At 47.7% G+C, this 22574-nt stretch overlaps 1 protein-coding gene across 1 annotated transcript in view; it reads left to right on the forward strand.

Moving 5' to 3' along the window:
- GRIN2D (glutamate ionotropic receptor NMDA type subunit 2D) overlaps positions 1 to 20703 on the forward strand; it is a 41589-nt gene extending 20886 nt beyond the window's left edge. Inside the window, exons 8-13 of the mRNA XM_063090996.1 lie at positions 2211 to 2336; positions 2537 to 2766; positions 3955 to 4115; positions 18544 to 18731; positions 18924 to 19156; positions 19372 to 20703. Coding sequence (XP_062947066.1) covers positions 2211 to 2336; positions 2537 to 2766; positions 3955 to 4115; positions 18544 to 18731; positions 18924 to 19156; positions 19372 to 20703 — 2270 coding nt within the window. The remainder of the gene's footprint in view (positions 1 to 2210; positions 2337 to 2536; positions 2767 to 3954; positions 4116 to 18543; positions 18732 to 18923; positions 19157 to 19371) is intronic.
- The last annotated feature ends 1871 nt before the right edge of the window (positions 20704 to 22574 follow it).

The following is a 22574-nucleotide window of genomic DNA, read 5'->3' on the forward strand; positions in this document are numbered from 1 at the left end:
TATACCTGGGAAGTTTTCTGCCACTGTTTTGTTGAATATGTTTTCAATGCAATCTCCTTTTTCCTCCCCTTCTGGAATACCCATGACTCGGATATTTAAGCACTTAAGTTTGTCTGATATCTCTCTCAGATTTTCTTCAATGCCTTTGATTCTTTTTTCTTTTCTTTTCTTTTCCTTTTTTTTTTTTTTTTTTTTTTTTTTTGTCTGCTTGTGTTATTTCAAACAGCCCATCTTCAAGTTCAGAGGTTCTCTCTTCAACTTCCGCAAGCCTGCTGGTTAAACTCTACATTGTGTTTTTTATTTCGCTGAATAACTTCTTCAGTTTGGCAAGTTCTGCTACATTGTTTTTCAGGGCATTGATTTCCTTGTACGTTTCTTCTTTCAGGTCCTGTGTATTTTTCCTTGTTTCATCATGATGTCTAGCTGAGTTTTCTTGTATCTCATTCGGTTTCCTTAGAATTATCACTCAAAATTCCTTGTCAGTCATTTCAAGGGTTTCTTGTTCTATAGGATCTAGAGCTTGAGAGTTGCTATCCTTTGGTGGTGTACTTTCTTGATTTTTTGTATTTTTGGTATCTTTTTCTTTGATGTTTATTCATTGTGGCAGGGGGTTTCACAGTCCACAGGTTTTTTTTTTTTTTTTTTTTTTTTTTTTTTTTTTTTTTTTTTTTTTTTTTTTTGTCTTTTTCGTGACCGGCACTCAGCCAGTGAGTGCACCGGCCATTCCTATATAGGATCCGAACCCGCGGCGGGAGCGTCGCCGCGCTGCCAGCGCAGCACGCTACCGAGTGCGCCACGGGCTCGGCCCAGTCCACAGGTTTGACACTACTGACTGACTAAGATGTTGCTGTGGTTGCCAATTTGGTATGGCTACCTCAGTGACTGCTCAGTTGTCTACTAGTGCCTTGCGTGTGTGGTTGCCTCGGGTCTTGGGCCTCTCAGGGGAGCCACCTCTCTGGTCAGCTTGGACTCTGCTGGGCTGCTGGATCACAGGGTGGTACCGCAGGGTGTGTGGTCTCTGCTGAGCTTCCACCTCCTGTGCTGGGCTTCTCCGTGTTTCGTGTGTTCTGGCCCAGGCTGCTGGGATGCGCCAAGGCACCACAGAGCGTGTGGTCTCTGCAGAGCTTCCCCTTCCCCTGCAGGATATCTCCCTGCTCTGTGCGCGCTAGGCCGGGCTTGGGATGGAGCCTGGTGGTGGCGGTGAACCCTACCTGCTGTTGGATCGCGTGGCGGCAGTCCCCCCACAGGGTGTGTGGACTCTGCGGAGCTTCTGTCTCCCTTCCTGGATGTCTCTGTGCTCCGTACACATTGGACTGGGCTGCTGGATTGCGCGCGGCAGCAGTGTGGTCCCCATGGAGTTCCCGCCTCCCCTGCTGGACGTCTCCCTGCTCCAAGTGCACTAGGCCAGGCTGGGAATGGAGCCGGGTGCCTGCAGTGAAGCCTACCTGCTGGATCACACAGTGGCGGCCCCACGGGGTGTGTGGTTTCTGCGGAGCCTCCGCCTCCCCTGCCAGATGTCTCCCCTCTCTGTGCGCACTGGGCTGGGCTGGGAATGGAGCCGGGTGGCGGCAGTGAAGCCTACCTGCCCGATCATGCAACGGCGCCCCGCAGGGCATGTGGTCTCCACGGAGCTTCTGCCTCCCCCACAGGATGTCTCCCCGTTCTGTTTGCACTTGATGTTATGTTTTTGTAGTTTAAATCGGTTGATTTGTGGGAGAGAGTGACGCTAGGGACCGTCTATTCCGCCATCTTGACCGGAAGTCTAATTGTACAAGTTTCTGATGCTGGGAAGTCCAAAGTCCATCTGGTGATGGCGACAGTGACTCAGGGATCTCACACTGCAAGTGGTGGAAGCAGAGAGAGCAGAGAGACAGGATTTTAGTTTCTGAGGCTGGAAAGTCAAAAGTCCATTTGGTGGCATCCGCAATGACTCAGGGGTCTGACATTGCAAGATGGTGGAAGCAAAGAGAGCTCAGGAAACATTTAAGAGACAGTTTATATTTGGTGGTTGAAACCACAGAAATGGTTGTGATGGCTCTTTTTGAGACAGACACCTCCCAGGGTCTGGGAAGGCAATAGGGCTATCTCTGAGATGGGGAACCAGAGAAAGAGATACAATAGTACTAGGTCAGATCTGGGCTGCATTTCTGTGGTCCCCTGAATTCTTTACTTGGCTGACTCATGACCACATACCTCCCTCTTGTCCCCAGAACCCTACAGCCCTGCCGTGTGGGTGATGATGTTCGTCATGTGCCTCACTGTGGTAGCTGTCACCGTTTTCATCTTCGAGTACCTCAGTCCCGTCGGCTACAACCGCAGCCTGGCCACAGGCAAGCGTAAGTCCCCTACCTCCATCACTTTGCCTCAGCACTCTCTGATCATGGATAGAACTACATTTCCCGGCAGCCTCTGGAGTGAAGTTATGGCCACTCTGGGTGCCAGAGGCCTAAAGGGCCACCAAGAATCGTAGCTCTTTCTGCTCCCTCATTGAGCAGAAGGGATTTGGGGTTGACGTGTCCGTCCTGGCCCCCTGCAGGCCCTGGAGGCTCAACCTTCACCATTGGGAAATCCATCTGGCTGCTCTGGGCCCTGGTGTTCAATAACTCAGTGCCCGTGGAGAACCCCCGGGGGACCACCAGCAAAATTATGGTGCTGGTGTGGGCCTTCTTCGCTGTCATCTTCCTCGCCAGCTACACAGCCAACCTGGCTGCCTTCATGATCCAGGAGGAGTATGTGGACACCGTGTCTGGGCTCAGTGACCGCAAGGTGTGTTTGTGGAAGGTGGTGTCTGGGGTTGACAGTCACAGAGCTTGGCATGTAGCAGGTCACGGGGGATTCATGGGAGTCTCTTCCCAAGAGGAATTCCAGAATGGTAGAATGGAATGTTTTGGAAGGAGAAAGGGTATGTTTCGCAATGAACTATTTAAATATTCCTTGGAAAAAGGGTGTCCCCAAATGTTCTAGGGGCAGTGGTACCACATGAAATATTCTAGACCAGTGCTTCTCTCAAACGGTGATGAGGGGCTAGTTTTTAAACTTTCTAATCCATTGGAGACCAATATTTTTAAAAATACAACAGAAATTAATGACTAGAAAAGTAAAATAAAATTTAAAACCAAGACATACAAAAGTCAAACACCAATTTTTATTTATCGTATTCAACAGACATAAAATGATTTCATCAAATGGCTCTAAATGCTCAGTCTCTCAATTTCTGTACTTTTTTTTTTTGAGGGGGGGGGCTGGCCAGTACAGGGATCTGAACCCTTGATCTTGGTGTTACCAGCACCACGCTCTCCCAAGTGAGCTAACCAGCCAGCCCTCAATTTCTGTACTTATCACACTGTGATCACAGTTTGTTTAGGGACTTGTGATCTGTAGGCACACTTTGAGACTGAAGTAGTCAACTGGCTGTCATGAACTATTACAGGGTTGAGAAATCAGTTCAAGGGGTTGCAATAAGCATTTTTTTTAATGGTATGGCATAGAATAGAATAGACGTTGACTGCATCTCATGTTGTAAAGGTGAGTATGGTTTTATGAAATTTGTTTTAGTCGTATACACACCTGAAACTGAACCAGCACACACATGTCTGGCTACATCTCTTGTTAAAACAGTGAACTATTTTTGAATGGATTGGAAAATAGCAATTGCCCCCAGCCCCTGCCATGCCAGCGCCTGCCCCAGGGAACTCCCATGATTCATCAAGTTAAGGGTTAATGCCTGGCACATCTGAAGCCTCTAGGAAGCTTTTGGCACTTCCTGTCTGATTATCTATCTGCAGCTATGTGTGCTGGGTGGGAGTAGAAAAGTGATTCCAACTGTGGTGAGCAAATTTGAAAAACACTTTTGGGACTGGGGTGTCTGCCAGTTGGCATGTGTCCCACAGAATGGGGCATTTGGGTCAGGGATATCCCTGAGGGCCACCCTAATAACTCCCCCTTCTGCCCCAGTTCCAGCGGCCCCAGGAGCAGTACCCGCCCCTGAAGTTTGGGACGGTGCCCAATGGGTCCACAGAGAAGAACATCCGCAGCAACTACCCCGACATGCACAGCTACATGGTGCGCTACAACCAGCCCCGCGTAGAGGAAGCGCTCACTCAGCTCAAGGCAGGGTCAGCGCAGACCTGGGCCGGGAAGCGGGAGGCCACTGAGGGTCCTGAGGATGCTAGGAGCTGGTGAGGGGTCAGGGTTCATTCATCAGCCTCCAAGGTTAGCCCAGGGTGGGTCAGCTTGGAGGGCGGAGTGAGGGTGGGGAGTGAACTCCCACTTCAAGGAGTAGGATCCTTGTAATGTTTTCAGGGATCCAGTCGTTATAGATTCTGGGGTGACTGCCAAGGTTCAAATCCTGGCTGTGCCCCTTCTTAGCTCTGTGACCTTGGGCAAGTTACTCAACCTCTCTGAACCTCAGTTTCCTCCTCTGTAAAATGAGGATAACAAGAGCATCCCCATTATAATGATCATAAGGTCATTATAAGAAATAAATTAGTTAATACATGCAAAACACTTAGAACAGTGCCTGGCACACTGTAGGTGTTTGTTGATATTATCATTATCATTGTTATTATCATTAGATCTAACCTTACTGGAATCAATATTTGGATTATGTTGTTCTTTTTGCTTTTCTTTCCTTTTTTTTGCAGTGGGGGGGGGCTGGCCAATATGGGGATCCAAACCCTTGACCTTGGTGTTACAAGGCTGTGCTCTAACCAACTGAACTAATGTTGTTTTTTATTTTTATCACATCAGTTTCCCAAATCATAGGGATAAAGTTAAGTTCAGGCTCCAAAGTGCAGCCCAAGATTACAACAAAACTGAACACAGTAACTCTCTCCCTGTCCCTCATTTATCCAGTCCTTCATCGTGTATTTATTTCCTTATTCCCTACTCTATGCTAGACAGTGAACAAGTAGACCACAATTCCTGCCCTCAGAGTGCTTAGGGTGTAGAGGTAAGAAATGAACAATAAACATGCAAATAGAAAAATTGGCAAGATCATCTCAGAAAAGTGATGGTGAACTAGAGTATGGCTGGGCTGGGATATTTTCACTAGGGTGTTCAGGGCAGCCTTCTCAGATTTGAGCAGAGAGCCCTGAAGGCGGTGAGGGAGCTGGCCAGATGGACTTATGGAGGAAGAACCTTGCAGGCAGAGGGAAGAGTGTGTGCAATGAGTCTTAGGCAGGTGTGGTGTTGGTTTATTGGAGGAACAGCAGGAAGGCCAGTGGGGCTGATGGGCAGAGAGCCCAGGTAAAAGGATAGATAAGGGGATGACAGTTGGTGTGACATCTGAGGCCAAGGTCAGGGCTGGACTTGATTCCAAGGGCAGTGAGAAAACATGGGGTGGGAAGACTTAAAGTAGGGAAGGATGTAATTTAATTTCTGTTTTTAAATGCCCCATCTGGCTGCAGTGTGGAGAATGGATGGAGGGCAGCATAAGTAGGACCAGCGTGGAGGCCACCACATCATGTAGATCACCTTCCCCAAGGTCCACCCTCTGCTCACCCCTCAAGTAGCCAGTCCTAACTGGATCTTTGTTACCCCTCTGTCTTGATTAGAATTGTGCTGCAAGAAAAGGAACCCAGCCTTTTCTGACTTAAGTAAAATGGATGGGTCAGCATACGGATACAGGGGAATCTCTCAGAACCAGTTGCAGAAAGTAAGGCTTTGTGGAAATGTGAAAGTCATTAAATTCATTTAATTTTTTTTTTTTTTTTTTTTTTTTAAAAGATGACTGGTAAGGGGATCTTAACCCTTGACTTGGTGTTGTCAGCACCACGCTCAGCCAGTGAGCGAACCGGCCATCCGTATATGGGATCCGAACCCGGGGCCTTGGTGTTCTCAGCACCGCACTCTCCCGAGTGAGCCACGGGCCGGTCCCTCATTTAATGTTTAAAGAGCACCAACTGTTATGCCAGGTACAGTTTCTGCACTGGATAATAATAGTCAACAAAATAGGTAAGTTTCCTGGGTCAGTTAAGAGTGCTTAAACAGACAGAGGTTTCTTTATCTCTCACAGTAAGAAGTCCAGGGCTGACATGATAGCTCAAAGACACTATTAACACTCTGAACTCTTTCCATATTTTTGTTCCACTGAGCTTGCAGCATAGAACTTCATGTTCATTTTGGTTGCCTTATGGTCACAAGAAGGTTGCTGCACCTCTGTGGGTCACATCTTAGTTCCAGGCAAGGAGGAGGAAGGGTAAAAGAGTGGAAGGTTTTCTTCTGGCAAGGCTTTGACTTTTTATTGGGGAAAATATGCCTTTCACAGGGACTTTGGGCTATTTCTGAGAATGTGTCAGATGGCCTCTCCTTGCTGCAAGGGAAGTAAGGAAACTGAATATGTTAGCCTTCCGGATTCTGTTATAGAAGAAGGCAAAGGAGAAGGTTGTACATGGAGAAGTGGCAGCGAAGCCATCTGCCCTTCCCACCCTCATGGAGTTTGTATTTCCCTACCCAGCAAGTTCTCTCTCATGCCTTTTTCTTTCTCGAGTGTTCTATCTTCTCTCTCAATTTCTGGGGGTCACGTGGTCTCTTATCTCCCATCTCTCTGTGTGTTCTCTGTGCTTTCCCTACAAGCCTCTCATTTCTTTTCTTTTCTTTTTTTTTTTTTTAAAGATGACTGTAAGGGGATCTTAACCCTTGACTTGGTGTTGTCATCACCACGCTCTCTGAAGTGAGCTAACCAGCCATCCCTATATACGATCCAAACCCGTGGCCTTGGTGTTATCAGCACCACACTCTCCCAAGTTAGCCATGGGCTGGCCCTAAAGCCTCTCATTTCTGATACTGAGAACTTCAGCACTTCCTTATCAGTCACCAATTCTTATCTTGCCTCTAGTAACTGCTGTTCTCTCTGCCCCACTTCACCCCTGTCATGGATTTGTCTCTTTATCCTTTACCCTCTTCTTTGAATCACCATTAGCATGAGGTGATTTTTGTCACAGACTTTTCTTTTTTAAGCAAGGCTTTGGGCAGGTCCACTGCAAAGTTTTACAGAGCTTGATGCAATAGTATAAATGGAAGCTCACATACCATATGTAACTATTTAAATTTTATAAATCAAGCTAGCAAACCATTCAACATATTGGACTCTCCTGCCTTGACAGATATACCTTCTTATCAACCAGAAAGACTATTAAATTCAAGTTAAGAATCCTCGTACTCCTCTCAGGGTTCCATTAGATAACCCTACTCCTTGTCTTTCCACCTGAATCTGTTTCCTTACCATTTCCAGCTTCTAGTGGCTGCCCACATTCTTTGGCTCATGGCCCCAGATCATTCTGACCTCTCCTTGCATTGACACATCTCTTTCTCTGACTGACCCTCTTGCCTCCCTTTTATAAGAATGCTCATGATTACATTGCACCCAGCCAGATAATACAGAATAATCTCCCCATTTCAAGATCCTTAACTTAATCCTATCTGCAAAGTCTTTCATCATGTAAAGTAACAGATTTCCAAGTTCCAGATATTCGGGTATGAATGGATATCCTGCCCACCACAGATTCCCAAAGCATAAACTCCAAGAGAGGTGTGAATTCTGGGTGGGCACAAACCCTTGGCCCCAGGAACTCTTCTCCCTGTGTGTGTGTGGTTCAGAGCCCTTAAAAAATGGGGTCTACAGGCCGGCCCGTGGCTCACTCGGTAGAGTGCGGTGCTGATAACACCAAGGCCACGGGTTCGGATCCTATATAGGGATGGCCGGTTTGCTCACTGGCTGAGCATGGTGCTGACAACACCAAGCCAAGGGTTGAGATCCCCTTACTGGTCATCTTTTTTTTAAAAAAAAAAAAAGTGGGGTCTAGAACTGCCCGCTCTTGCCCAGGGTCTAAGATGGGTATTGAGTTTGGATAATCATAGACAAAGGTGACAGGACACAATACATAACAGGGGGACTTTTTTTCTTTTTTACATTGTGCATTCATCCATCAATTCTTTCTTTCAACAAGTATTTATCAAGTTTTTTTTTTTAAAGATGACCAGTAGGGGGATCTTAATCCTTGACTTGGTGTTGTCAGCACCACGCTCTCCCAAGTGAGCGGGCCTATCAAGAGCTTTTAATGTTAGGCTCGTACCAGATGCCTAAGTCCCTATTTACTTGTAGCTTCCATTCTAGTAGGGCGGAGGCAGGAAGCCCACAGATGAAATGAATATCATATCCCTTAAAGTATCTCAGATCTTAAGCATCTTGCCACAGGGAATTTCTCTTTGACCATCTTTCTCCCCAGTTCTGCTTGCATCCATGCTGCACTCCAGCTGCTTCCCTTCTCCCTGGAGAAACACTGTCTACTTCTCCAGTTGACTACATATAAATGCCTGGGCTTCTGATTTCCCCATGGCCTAGGAGTTCCAGACGGTGTCCTGGAGGTGCTTAACAGTAATGGTTTGAGAACCAGGTGGTCCTGGGTTCGAATGGGAACTACACTCTTTACTTGCTGTGGGTCCTGGGGTAGGTCAGTTCAGCTCCTGAGCCTTAATTTTCGCCTCTGTAATTCCGGGTCAGAGCTGGCCGGTTAGCTCGGTTTGTTAGAGCGCGGTGCTGTAACACCAAAGCAAGAGTTCACATCCCCATGCAGGCCAGGCACCAAAATATATACATACATACTGGGCCAACAATCCAAATCCTTTAATAAGTGGCTGTGGGAAACAGGTCCAATTTCACGTCCCCCACTAGTGAGAATCCGATTGGTCCAGCTGGGGTCAGGTGTCCAGCGCTGGGGCCAATCAGCTGCAGCCAGGGTGTGGTCACGTAGTTCGAGGGGCTGTGCCTTCCATTCTCAGCGCAGATTTTCAAAGGTGTGTGAGCACCTACAGGCCACCGAAGTCTGGTGTTCTTTTCCAGAATACCCTTCCTCCACTGGCCACAGCTTTGAAGCCGGGTAGACCCCTCAGCCCCATTCCCAGGGCTTCCCCTTTTGGAGAACACCCCTGTGCCCAGCACTCTTATCCTTGACGTTTCCCTGCCTTGGGAACAAAGTTTTCCCGTCCTAAATTCTCTTTTCCCCTCTCATTAAAGGATGTGTTTACATAACAATTATTGTTAAAGTGAAGATTTCTCCCTTTCCCTCCTTATGTCAATGACTCGAGGCATTTCCTCCCAGCCTTTTTCTAGAGCAGAGCTGGAGAGCCATGTATGTAACTTAAAATTGTCCAGTAGCCACACCGAAAGAAACAGGTGATATTAACTTTCATAATATATTTTATGTGCTACAAGATTTCCAAAATATTATTTCAACATGTAATCAACATAAAAATTAATAAGATATTTTACTACTTTTTAGGTACTTTGTGGGGGGCAGGGATCCAATATATGTGTCACCGAGCACCTCAATTCGGACTACCATATTTCTTTTTTCTTTCTGGCGGCTGCCCAGGAGAATGAATCGAACCATGGACCTTGGTGTTATTGAAAGAAAGTGAGCCGAGATGGCGGGTACCGTTCTAGCTTTATTAAAGGAAAAGAATCTACCAGGCTACGCTCAAAGTGGGGAACAGCCCTGAGCTGCCCTGAAAATGGGGGACGGCACCAGGTGTGGGGGTGGTAGAGCTTATATAGTGTGCTAAGGGCTGGCTGATACCATCAAGGAGGGGCATTGTGCTAATGTGGATCGGAGGAGAACTGCGTCCTTGAGGAAGTAAAAGGGGTTTCTGTTTAAGTCAGGAAGGGAAGGGGGTGGGGAGGAGGTAGACGGTGCCATTTGTACTTGGGCTTGTCTAAAGTGGCGCTGGTTATGTTGCAGATCTATTAGTTATCAACACCACGATCTAACCAACTGAGCTAACCAGCCGGCCCGAGGACTCCTATATTTCAAGTGCTCAATAGCCACATCTGGCTAGTGGCTATCACATTGAAGTGTAGATCTAGAACTTTTTTTATCTCCTGTGTTCTTTTCCTTCCACTCATCTTTTTCCTTTTTCTTTTCCTTCCGTTCCTCCTCCTTCTCTTCTTTCTCTTACTTGTACTTCTTTCCTTTCATCATCCCTTTCATTTATTTCCCCCACTTCCAGAAGTCACCCGGGGTCTCCCTGCCCTTTCCTGGGAATTCTGTAAATTCCTAGGCTTCCTCAGCGTCACCGTGGCTTCAAAATTTTGTTTGCCGATTTAATTCACTCTGTGGACTATCTCACTGGCCCGATTGTGTCTTCCTACCTCCAGAGCCTATTAACTAGACTTGGAATCCACCCTTCCCTTAAGCCCCACAAAAGCCCCAACTGGAAGGGCAGCGACGTGGAGGGGGAGGTGAAAGGCGATGTCTGCCAGCCCTGTCCCACAGAAATGCAACGTGAGCCACAGTGTAATTCCAAATTTTTTAGTGGCCACATTAAAAGACATAAAAAGAAGCACGTGAAATTAATTTTGATGTATTTTACCCAACCCAATTTGTCCAAAATATTATTTCGACACATAATCAAGATAAACATAATTGAGACCTTTTATGTAATTTTTCCCCCCATACACAGTCTTTGAAATCTGGTGTGGATTTTACAGTCACAGTACATCTCAATTCAGTTGCCCCATTTCAAATGATCTGCAGCCATAGTGGTATGAAGCTACTGCACTGGACAGCCTAGGTCTATATCACCCAAACGCCAGAAGTTTCATAGTAAACACTATGAACAGAAAACATACAAGGGCTCCAGCCACTCCCTACACCTCTGGGCCCCTGGGCCTCTTTCACTTCCTTATTCATCTCTAGAGTATTCTCCCCAGCCCGCCAGCTGACTCATCTCTCCCGCTTCCACCTCCTTCCCTTTTCTTCTCCCAGCTCCTCCCTCCAGGAAGGCCCCTGGGAATTCCAGATCCTCTCTTTCTTGGGCAAAGCAGGGCCACTCACCCAGTCTCTGCCCACCTACCCCTACCTCAGGTAGCACCGAGTGCTCTTCCTCAAAAGGCAGGGTGGCTGCAAATAGAATTGCCTTTCTCTTTTCCTTCTACAGGTACATCTCGCACTCCCCAGTATGTTCAGTTCTTATACTCAGAGAGCAAGAATTCAGTCTCAGGACCCCATTTTTGAATCTACTTGATTCCTGAGTTTTGGATAGCAAGTAGTGAGAATGTGACTAGCAAGGGAGACCAGCCCCATCTCACAAAAATGAATCCAAATCTGTCCCCTCTCTGAGTTCAGAGAACGAGGGACACCTGTATTTTTTTTTTTCCATACAAACATCAACCACATCCCCAGCATTTAATAGGTAAAAATAGCTTCAGGCCTTATCCTATGTCTTTTTATAGATTTTTTTTTCATTTTTTAAAATTGAGATACACATACAGTGAGGTACAGAGAGGTACAAAAAGTGTGTAACTCATTGACAGTTTAAATATGCATATACATTCATGTGACCATGCCCAGATTAGGGTATGGTAGATTGTCCAGTGCCCCAGAAGCCTCCCCTCTGCTCTTCCAATCACCATCGAATTTCACTGTAAATCAGTTTTGCCTTGTTTTCAACATCATCTAAACATAATCAAACAATATATATAATATCTTTTGTGTCTGGCTTATTTTGCTCTGTTATTACCAGATTGTTTGTTCACTGCCTTATACCATTGAGTATATACCATTATATAAATATACCGTAATTCTTCCGTTCTACCATTGGTGGACATTTGGGGTGTTTCAAGCATTTGGCCATTACGAACATTCTATTATGAATATTCTATTACGAACATTCTCATACAAGTCTTCGAGGGACATGCACATTCACTTTTCTTGGGTGTATTCCCATGGGAGAGGTATGCTTAGCTGTAATAGACACTGCCAGGCATTTTCCAAAGTGATTGTACCAGTTTACACTCTTATCAGCAGTGCAAGAGAGTTCCACTTGTTCTACATCCTTGCCAAGGTATCATGTCCACCTTTTTAATTTTATTATATGTCAAGTTCTAGTCTAACTCATTTAAGTTCATAATCAGTTTCTGAGGGCTACTTTAACAGAAGTGTCTTTGTCTTATAGTTCTGGAGGCTGGAAGTCCTCTTGGTTCCTTCTGAGGTCCGTGAGGGAAGGAGGTGTCCAGGCTTCTCTCTCCTTGGCTCGTAGGTGGCCATCTTCTCCCTGTGTCTCTTCATAACGTTTTCCCTCAATGTGTGTCTCTGTGTCCAAACTTCCCCTTTTTATAAGGACACCACTCCTAACGGATTAGGTTCTACCCTAATGACCTCAGTTTAACTCTTCAGAGAACCCTCTCTACAAATAAGGTCACATTCTGAGGTACTGGGGGCTAGGACTTCAATATGTGAATTTTGGGAGGGGACACATTTCAACCCATAACAATCTTAAGTGAATATTATTATAAACTGAGGCACAGCATGACTCCCACAGCTGCTTAGTGGCAGAATTGGGACTTGCATCCTAGCAGCCTGATTCTTAAGCCTAGGCTCTCAACTCCAAGGCTACATTGCCTCAGGTGTGCAGTGAGAAATCCAGAATCATTCCTCTTGTCCCACTCCTCAGAAGTTTCATGGATTCACAAAGGACACCCCTGTGTTTCTTATTGTCACCTCTTGCTCAGATTACCTGTTTCTGCTGAATTCTTTTTCCCCACTGTCCCTTTTTACATTTTTTCTCATTTTTAGTTCTATTTTTATGTTTTATTTTTAGTTCTCTATCCACAGAGTTTGGAGAGCCAAATACAGATTTTTAAAAAATTAAAAACAACAGTCTCCAATCTGTCTGTCCTCCATTTCCCCCACCCCAGAGGAATCTGCTTTCACCTCATCTATTGTATCATTTTGCTATTTATCTCACTGTCTCTAAACACCATGTTTGTATGGCTGCTTGGGTGAAAATCCTCTTGATTTTTCAATTTTAGACATTTTCCATCCACTTGTCACCATGGAAGATGCATACTCACACTCTTACTTAAATCAATCCAGCCTCCCACATTGTGATTCTGACTAGATGAATATTCAGTGTTTACATGTTATGACTGTGTAAATGTTCTCACAGCTGCCTCAAGCAGTAACATGATTACTTCCCTCTCCTAAACAATTCTCTGTTTTTCCTGGAGTTAATAATTGTCTTTTTTTTTTTTTTTTTTTTTGAGTTGCTTAGTGGCTGAGTTTTCTCTGTGCTTAACTAATTCAAACCCAAATTCTCTCTTAACTATCTGAAACTCTTATTAATATGTTCAGAAGCATCAGATAGTCTATTAATTTCATCTTATTGTAGAAGTTTCTCTCAGGGCCTTCTGGCCTGCTCCAGTCTGGTGCATAGCTACCATCTTGGGTTCACCCTTTACCTTCATCCTTTTATTTCCTTCCTGGTTTGGATCCTGTTGTATCACAAATTCTTACTCTTTCTTTTGAGCTTCCTGAAAAAGGCACATAGGAGGTATATTTTTAGAGTCATTGCAAATTGAAGAAATCTTTATTCTGTCATTATACTTGATGGACAGTTTGGCTGGGTATAAAATTCTAAATTAAAAATCATTTTCATTCAAAATTTAGAGGCATCACTCCACTGTACACTTTTTTTTTTTTTTTTTTTTTTTGGCTACTGGTGGGTAAGGAGATCTAAATCCCTTCTACTGTTTTCTAATGTCCAGTGTTACTGTAGAGAAATCCAAGATCATTCTGATTCCTAAGTCTTTGTATGTGACCTGTTCTTTCTTTTCCTTGTCCTCAGCATACTGACTTTATCAGCAACATGTCTTGATCTATTTTCACTGCTGGGCCTTTTAATTTATCCTTATATCATTTGTTCTGGGGAAATACCTTGAATTTTCTTGAACTCTTTTAGGTACAATTTCCCCCTTTAATTTCTCTGTTCTTTCTTTTTGGAATACATAATAATTTGATATTGGGCTTCCTGAACTATTACTTATTCTCTTTCTTATTTTTCCATCTCTTTATCTTTCTGCTCTACTTCCTGAGAGATCTTAATTTTCTTCCACCCTTTATTAATTGAATTAAATTAATTTGGGGGGAGGGAGGTGGCTGGCCAGTTCCAGCCCTTTATTATGCTTTTTATTTCTTTTACTATATTTTTAATTTCTCAGAAGTCTTCTTTTGGTCTCTGAGTTTTTATAGTATTTTATAAATTTCATAGTGTCCCATCTTTCCATTTTTGGGGGCTGGCCAGTATGAGGATAAAAACCTTTGACCTTGGTGTTATAACACCATGTTTTAACTAACTGAGTTAACCAGCCAGCTTCATAGTATGCTATCTTATAGTATCCTATCATGGTTTAAAGTTGTAGTATCTTGTCATATTTCTCTGATAATATTAATAATAATTGTTTTTTGTTCTTTGGGGCTTTTTTGTACATTTTCTTCTCCCTATGCACTGTTTCCTCTAAGTTCCCCCCCCCCCCCGCCATTTGATCATTTTGTGTCTATCTTTCTTGTTAGAAGCTCTATCTGATGTCTAGTAATCATTAGTAGTCTGTTCATATTTGGGAGTGGGGGTCTAAGACTCTGGAAGCTCTAGAAGTGGTGGGTCTATAAGCATATAAGCAGGGTTGTTGACTGCAAACTTCACTGTAGGGTGATCTGTCTGGACCATTTTTTGCGGGGAATTCCCAATGTCAGTATTTTTTTTTTATTTCTTTCCTTGGGGTATATATATTTTTACATATATATATTTACACATACATACAAATATATTTAAAATAGAGATGAATAAAGAAGAAAACAAATAATGAGCCATGATCTCCCTGATAAGACAACCCCTAATGATATAAAAGTTTAAAGGGGGCTGGCTGGTTATCTCAGTTGCTTAGAGTGCAGTGCTGATAACACCAAGATCAAGGGTTTGGATCCCCATACTGGCCAGGTACAAAAAAGAAAAAAATAGTTTAAAGGCCAATAAATATTTATTTTTTTTATTTTTAGCAGCTGGCCAGTATGGGAATTCAAACCCTTGACTTTGGTGTTTTCAGCACTATGCTTAACCAACTGAGCTAACTGGCCAGCCCCTATTCATCCAATAAATATTTATTAAGGTCTTCTTGCACCAGGCCCTGGGGCTATAGAACTGAACAAATCAAAGTCCCTGGAGCTTCCATTCTAATCTGAGAGACAGACACATGTGTCTAGAGCAGAACACTCCAATAGATAAGTATCTCCAGTAGAACATTTCTGTGATGATGGAAATGTTCTAGACTTGTGCAGTCCAATATGATAGCCACCAGCTATTGGTCACTTGAAATGTGGCTGGTATGACTAAGGAACCAGATTTTTAATTTTCAGTTAAAATTTAAATGCAAATAGCCAAATATGGCTAGTGCATACAACAGTGGACAGTGCTAGAAAATTCCATCCTTACCGTAAAGCCCAAGGGAATTGGCAGCCTCCCATAGATTTGGCTGGCTCACATGCCAAATGAGGGCAAACCACCTCACAGGACGAGAAAAGAGATGCATCTTCCTAAAGGAAATAGACACGGCTTCTCCTCCCAACCAGTCCTGGGAACCCAATTCATGAGAGATGTTCAATTTCTCACTCACACGAGAAGCAAAAAAGGAAACACTGAGATCCCTTTCCATAAAGTAAGCATTATTTTTTTATTTCTTTCAGGTCAATTAAAACATGTATGCACACATACCCATCTTTATACATTCCTTACTAAAAGTACACACTGTTCTCATCTTGCTTTTTTCTATGGAGGAATACCTCTTAGCATCTTTTCCATATTAATAAAGTCTTGCCTCTCAGCTTTGGTGCCTGGCCCATGGAATGCTTGCTTCAAACCAGCCTGAATTAATTCATCCAACCACTCTTTATTAAGCACCTAATGTGCACCAGGCACTATTCTAGACCCTGTGGATTAAGTGGTGAACCAGACAGGCAAGGTTCCTGCCCTCATGAAACTAAAATTCCAGTGGAGGGAGATGGACAATAAACTGAATAAATAAGAACATTTTATAGTGTGTTACACTGGAATAAGTGCTATGGACAAAAATATTGCAGGGTAAATGAGTTTGGGAGACCTGAGGAGGAAGCTATAGGCTACAGTATTAAATAGGGTGCTTGGGAAGGTGTCTTCTGAGCAACTTGAAGGAGGTGAGCGGGGGAGTCAGGTGGCTGTCTCAGGGAGTCAGGTAAAGAATGTTCCTGCCAAGGGAACAGCAAGTTCCAAGTCCCTGAGGCAGGAGCAAGCTGGGGTGTTTCAGGTACACCAAGAAGGTCAGTGTGTGAGGGGGAGGGGGAGTACTTAGGAGATGAGGGCAGAGGGATAAGGGAGGGTGCAGGAGTGTCAGATGGCACAGAGCCTTTAAGCTCGAGGTAACTCAAGTCACTCTGAGTGAAGTGCAGTGAGGAGCCAGGGGAGGGTAGTGAGCTGAGGAGGGATGGGCCTGACTCAAATGTTAAGATCCCTCTCGTGACAGGGTGGGAATAAACAGGAAAGCAAGGACAGATGCTGGGAATTTATTTTTCCCCAACCTACACCCAAACAAAGGCCATAGGAAATGGCTGAGCTGTAATAGAGATTTAGGGACAATATGGGGGAAGGGAGTAAGGGATGGGGGTAGGGAGGTAGGCATTCTATCCCAGAACAACTGAGCATATGACTAGAAGTGAATTCTATAAGGTCCCCTCTTCCTGAAATCCCCTCAAATATTTCCACCACTGGAAGCCTTCGTTTCTAGCTCTCTCCAAAATGCTCCTTGGGTCCACACCCATGTCCTCCAATGACCCTTGAAGATCCTCCTTCCAATTTATCCTGGTCCCCAGCCCCTCCATCCCTCCTCTTCAACCTGAGTCTGGAAACTCCAAATTCTCCCGACTTAAACGTGGAGAGCAATTAACCTTCCATTCCCAAGAGCATTTTCCTAAACAAAGAGAAACCTAGAGAGAAATTACAGTTTGCCTAGATGAGGCAAAAGTGCCTACGAGGCAGTTGCGGTCTTTTTCTTGCCTATGTCTACATTTCCAGACGTCTGCTGGGATCTCCCTGCCTATATAAAATTCATTCAAACCCCATTCTCCAACCATGGGATGGCAAATGCCCACCTCAAATTTCTGCTAATTCTTCGGAGCTTCACATTCTTTGCTCCAACCCCAAGTCTTTGCTTTTGCTAGGTCCACTCAATTTGGGGAATCCACTCCCTGTATGTCTCCCCATTTGAGGTGCCTGGACTAATTTAGTCCTTTTCCTTAATTTCCATGCAACCAACCACGCACCCAAGGCATTTATGTGTAAGCACCTGAGTGTGTGGACAGGGCTTTTCTAAATGTTTGGGGACACATAAAGATTTACATCAACAGACGGGCTAACGACTCAAAACTCCAGGTTAAGTATTCTTGTCTGGAAGACCCTTTGCCTTCTCTGCAACCCAGCATCCAGCCATGTCTTATTTCTCTTGTCTTCCCCAGACCTGCACTGTCCAATACTATTTCCATTTAAATTAATTAAAATTAGATAAACTTTAAAATTCTGTCCTTTCGTCACACTGGTCACATTTAAAGGGCTCCAGAGCCACATATAACTGGTGGCTAACATGCTAGAACATTCCGTCATTGCTGAATGTTCTTTTGGACACCGCTGGACTAGACAAAGACATGTACCTCCCTCTAAGAAGTAGTCTGTTGTCTGCAGTTATGATAACAAAAATTTCACCCCACTACGTATGTTATTTAAAAAAATAAATATGGAGTTATGCTCTTCCAGGACTAGTTTTATTAATTATTTTATTAATATACCCTGTACATTTTCACCTGTCAGATAATAACATTTATTTAATACCATAATTACACACTGCTCCAAGGTATGGATTCACTCATTCACTCATTCATTTATTCCCCAAATATTTATCAACTCCACTGTCGGTGCCAGGAGCTAATGCCCCAACCACAGCTGGAATGAGACCAACTGGGTCCCTGCTCTCTGGGATTCGCAGTCTCATGGGAGAGGCACAGATTAATCAAATAATCACAAAAATAAATATAAAATGGCAGCAGTTGTGAGAGAGAGTGACATGCTGAGTGTGTCACAATGTGTCTATCCATGAGAACTAATTCTGTATCCCTGCTCCTCTCGCCACCAAGTTTTAGACATTAGAGCCCAGCCGGAGAACCCAAGCAAGGTAAGGTATGTGTCTGGGCCTGTGTTCCCCCGTCTGAAAAAATGGAGATAATAGTTTCTATCTCATAGAGATGCTGTGAGGATTAAGTGAGTTATAAAACTAACTAGAACAGTGCTTGGCACAACATGTGACCATTCGCATTATTTTTATTATTCCCCCTTTAAGCTTCAATCATCCTCTTTAAAATGAAGGAGTAAATAGAACCTTCTTTGGAGGACTACGGTGAAGATTAAACGAGTAATCATTTCATTAACAGTCACAGCTAACATCTCTCCAGCACCTCCTTTGCATCAGGCACTATGTAACCTTTGCAACAACTCAAAGGGAGGGATTGCTGTTATGCCCATTTTACAGATGTTGAAACTGAGGCACAAAGAGGTGCAGTGACTTGCTCAATAGTTCGGGGCTAGTTAGGATTTGGAAAAATGGGAGGTTAGGGGTGAGAAAGGTTCTGGGCTGGGCCACGAGCACATCTGGGTGGGACTGATCCTGCCCTTCATGGCCCTTGCCCCCAGGAAGCTGGATGCTTTTATCTATGATGCAGCCGTGCTCAACTACATGGCCCGCAAGGATGAGGGCTGCAAGCTTGTCACCATCGGCTCCGGCAAAGTCTTCGCCACGACAGGCTATGGCATTGCTTTGCACAAGGGCTCCCGCTGGAAGCGGCCCATCGACCTGGCGCTGCTGCAGTTCCTGGGGGACGGTGCGGCTGCGTGCAGGGATTTCTACACGGGAGAGGGAAGGGCGAGACCCCTGCGTCCTGGGAAAGGAGGGGATAAAGACCAGGACAACAGGGTCTCAGGGAGGAGGGGGATGGGGACCTAGACTCCCACATCAGAGGGAAGGGTCCTTAGAGGGTGCTCATAGCAGGTGATTTCTGATCCCCCTTTCCCAGATGAAATTGAGATGCTGGAGCGGCTGTGGCTCTCCGGGATCTGCCACAATGACAAAATCGAAGTAATGAGCAGCAAGCTGGACATTGACAACATGGCGGGCGTCTTCTACATGCTCCTGGTGGCCATGGGCCTCTCCCTGCTGGTCTTCGCTTGGGAGCACCTGGTGTACTGGCGCCTGAGGCATTGCCTGGGTCCCACCCATCGCATGGACTTCTTGCTGGCCTTCTCCAGGGTATGGGGGAGACAGAGAGGCAGAGGGGGAGAGGAGGGAAACACAGGTAAAGACCGGCAGAGATGCGGAGATGCAGGTAGAGATGGGGAGAGAGGGGAAGAGAGTGGAGAGGCAGGCATAGATGGAGGACACAGGCCTGGGCGAGGTGCGGGGGAAAAGGGAGGCACTTAGGGAAGCATCCTGCGCTGACCCTTCCCTCTCCCCCGGGCCCACAGGGAATGTACAGCTGCTGCGGCGCCGAGGCCGCCCCGCCGCCGGCCAAGCCCCCGCCGCCTCCCCAGCCTCTGCCCAGCCCGGCGTACCCCGCGGCGCGGCCGGCGCCCGGCCCCGCACCCTTCGTGCCCCGCGAGCGTGCCGCCGTGGACCGCTGGCGCCGGGCCAAGGGCGCGGGGCCGCCAGGGGGCGTGGGCCTGGCCGACGGCTTCCACCGCTACTACGGCCCCATCGAGCCCCAGGGTCTGGGCTTGGGCGAGGCGCGCACTGCGCCCCGGGGCACGGCCGGGCGTCCGCTGTCCCCCCCGGCCGCGCAGCCCCCGCAGAAGCCACCGCCCTCCTACTTCGCCATCGTGCGCGACAAGGAACCTGCCGAGCCCTCCGCCGGAGCCTTCGCCGGCTTCCCGTCGCCGCCCGCGCCCCCAGCCTCCGCGGCAACCGCCGTCGGGCCGCCGCTCTGCCGCCTGGCCTTCGAGGACGAGAGCCCGCCAGCGCCCGCGCGCTGGCCGCGCTCGGACCCCGAGAGCCAGCCTCTGCTGGGGCCGGGCGCCGGAGGCGCTGGCGGCGCGGGGGGTGCGAGCGGAGGAGCCCCAGCCGCTCCGCCCCCGTGCCGCACTGTGCCGCCACCCTGCCCTTACCTCGACCTCGAGCCGTCGCCGTCGGATTCGGAGGACTCGGAGAGCCTGGGCGGCGCGTCGCTGGGCAGCCTGGAGCCCTGGTGGTTCGCCGACTTCCCCTACCCGTACGCCGAGCGCCTCGGGCCGCCTCCCGGCCGCTACTGGTCTGTAGACAAGCTCGGCGGCTGGCGCGCCGGCAGCTGGGACTACCTGCCCCCACGCAGAGGTCCGGCCGCCTGGCACTGCCGCCACTGCGCCAGCCTGGAGCTGTTGCCTCCGCCGCGCCATCTCAGCTGCTCACACGACGGCCTGGACGGCGGCTGGTGGGCGCCGCCGCCCCCACCCTGGGCCGCGGGGCCCCCACCCCGGCGTCGGGCCCGCTGCGGGTGCCCACGGCCGCACCCTCACCGCCCAAGGGCCTCGCACCGCGCGCCCACCGCTGCCGCGCCTCACCACCACCGGCACCGGCGCGCCGCGGGGGTCTGGGACCTCCCGCCGCCTGCGCCAACCTCGCGCTCGCTCGAGGACCTCAGCTCGTGTCCCCGCGCCGCTCCTGCGCGCAGGCTCACCGGGCCCTCCCGCCACGCGCGCCGGTGCCCGCACGCCGCGCACTGGGGGCCGCCGCTGCCCGCCGCGCCCCACCGGAGACACCGGGGCGGGGACCTGGGCACCCGCAGGGGCTCGGCGCACTTCTCCAGCCTCGAATCCGAGGTATGACGCGGCCCGGGGGTGCCCCAACGCCCTCTCCGTCAGCGCAGGCCACGGCCGGAGGGGGCGCGCGCAATGGACAGGACCCGAGCAGGTGGAAAAGAAAAAAATGGAACTGGCCGGACCCCGCCTGGAGCAGCGTCCTGCGCCCCCTCGCTTTGGGGGAACCGCGAACCGGCAGACTTTTTTTAAAAACCCGACAAGGGCTTTTTAACGTCACCAGATGGGGCGGGGGGGTCCACGCCACGCCCGCGCCCCACCCCCGCTCCCGGGACCGTAGCCCCCACATCACTGTGCAGCTCCCCGGCCCCAGCCACGCCTCCGGGGAAGCCCGTTTTTAACCTTTCATCCATTGGGACTCAAAACTGTGAGACTCGTTCGCCAAACTGTGACGCCAGACCCTGCCACACAGAAACCCCTGACCCCAGACTGTGACTTCCGACCCCTAAAATTGTCTTCCGACCCCTAAAATGGTCATCCGACCCCAGACTGTGACCCCTGACCCCAAACTGTGACCCGAACCCCAGACTGCCCCAACCAGACTGTGACCCTTGACATCAAATCGTGACACTCCCTCCTCCTTATCCACCCTGGTAGCTTTACCCTACTTTGACCGAAGACACGCCCTCAACGGAGGCCCTGCCTTCCCCTGCCCTGGGAGGATCCCGAGCTCCCTCAAAATAAAACTTCCCACCTTGCCGTATTCCCCACCACGCTAGGTGCCACCAACCACAAGTCTCCAAATCCAACCCTTATTTGTGACCTTATTCAGTGATGATCCAGCAGACCCCCAAAAGCCTCCTCTTCCCAGATCTCCAGCCGGGTCTGGGGCTGGGTTGTGGAGGGAAGGGAAGGGTCTGAGAGTCCAACTTCCACCACCAACCTTCCTTTCCACTCTCCTATTCTACATTGCGGTGTTTGGAATAAACCATGTTTTTATGCCTCCTCAATCCAAGCCTGAGCTCCGTGTCTGTCTCTTAGGCCTCCTCATTTCTCTGGAGGAAACAGAAACTGAAAAAAGTCCCATAGGGGAAAAGGAGACAGAGAATTAGAGACAGAACAGACTGTGAAAGGAGGAGGGGATTCAAAGGCCAAGAAAGAGGCGGTGGGAAGAGGCCCTGAGATGAGACGCTGTTGAGACGGGGCCGGGACAAACAGAGACCTTAAGAGACTGGTGAGAGAAATCCAGGACACAAAACATTTTAGGATCCAATCTAGGGTCTCATTTTCTATGGCTATAGGCAACAAGGCTGATTAGATTTTTAATATCTTATTCATGCAAGCGAAGAGAGTGCCTAACATGTCCCAGGCGATCCACATATCTTGAATGCCCTTAATCTCACCGATGAGACTCTATTTCTAACATTTCATTATGCCAATAAGCCAAACCGCTGGAGCTGATGCGCGGTAGAGAGAGCCGAAGCACCAGTAATAACTGCCTCTAGAGGGTGGCCTTGCTGATTAACTGTTTGCTGACCAGAGCTCCAACGTGAAGGCCTCGTTGGGCAATGGACTGCCCCTAGAAGGTAGATTCAACTGACTAACTCACACATAATATCCAGCCTGTCTACACTGAAGCATTTTGAAATAAATTAAAGCCATTATAACAGGGAGCAGAAAAGAAACTGGCTTTATGGGCCCTCAGGGAACAGAAACTGTCTCTTTGACAAGTAAGAGCCCAAGTTTACATATATGAATAATTAATTAAGGGGGGGGAAGCACTGGGAATCAAAGGTGGAAGATGGAGTCGGGGCTCAGAACTCCTCAAGTTGACGGAGAAACAGGCCTCCTACAGAACTACAATTCCCAGGAGCCCTTTTCACGGCTACGCAGAAGAGCACCCCAGAGTCAAGCGGTGCGTGGAGTTTCTCCATCCCCGC

The sequence above is a fragment of the Cynocephalus volans genome, chromosome 3 (assembly GCF_027409185.1).
Source record: "Cynocephalus volans isolate mCynVol1 chromosome 3, mCynVol1.pri, whole genome shotgun sequence".
Classification (NCBI taxonomy): Eukaryota; Metazoa; Chordata; class Mammalia; order Dermoptera; family Cynocephalidae; genus Cynocephalus; species Cynocephalus volans.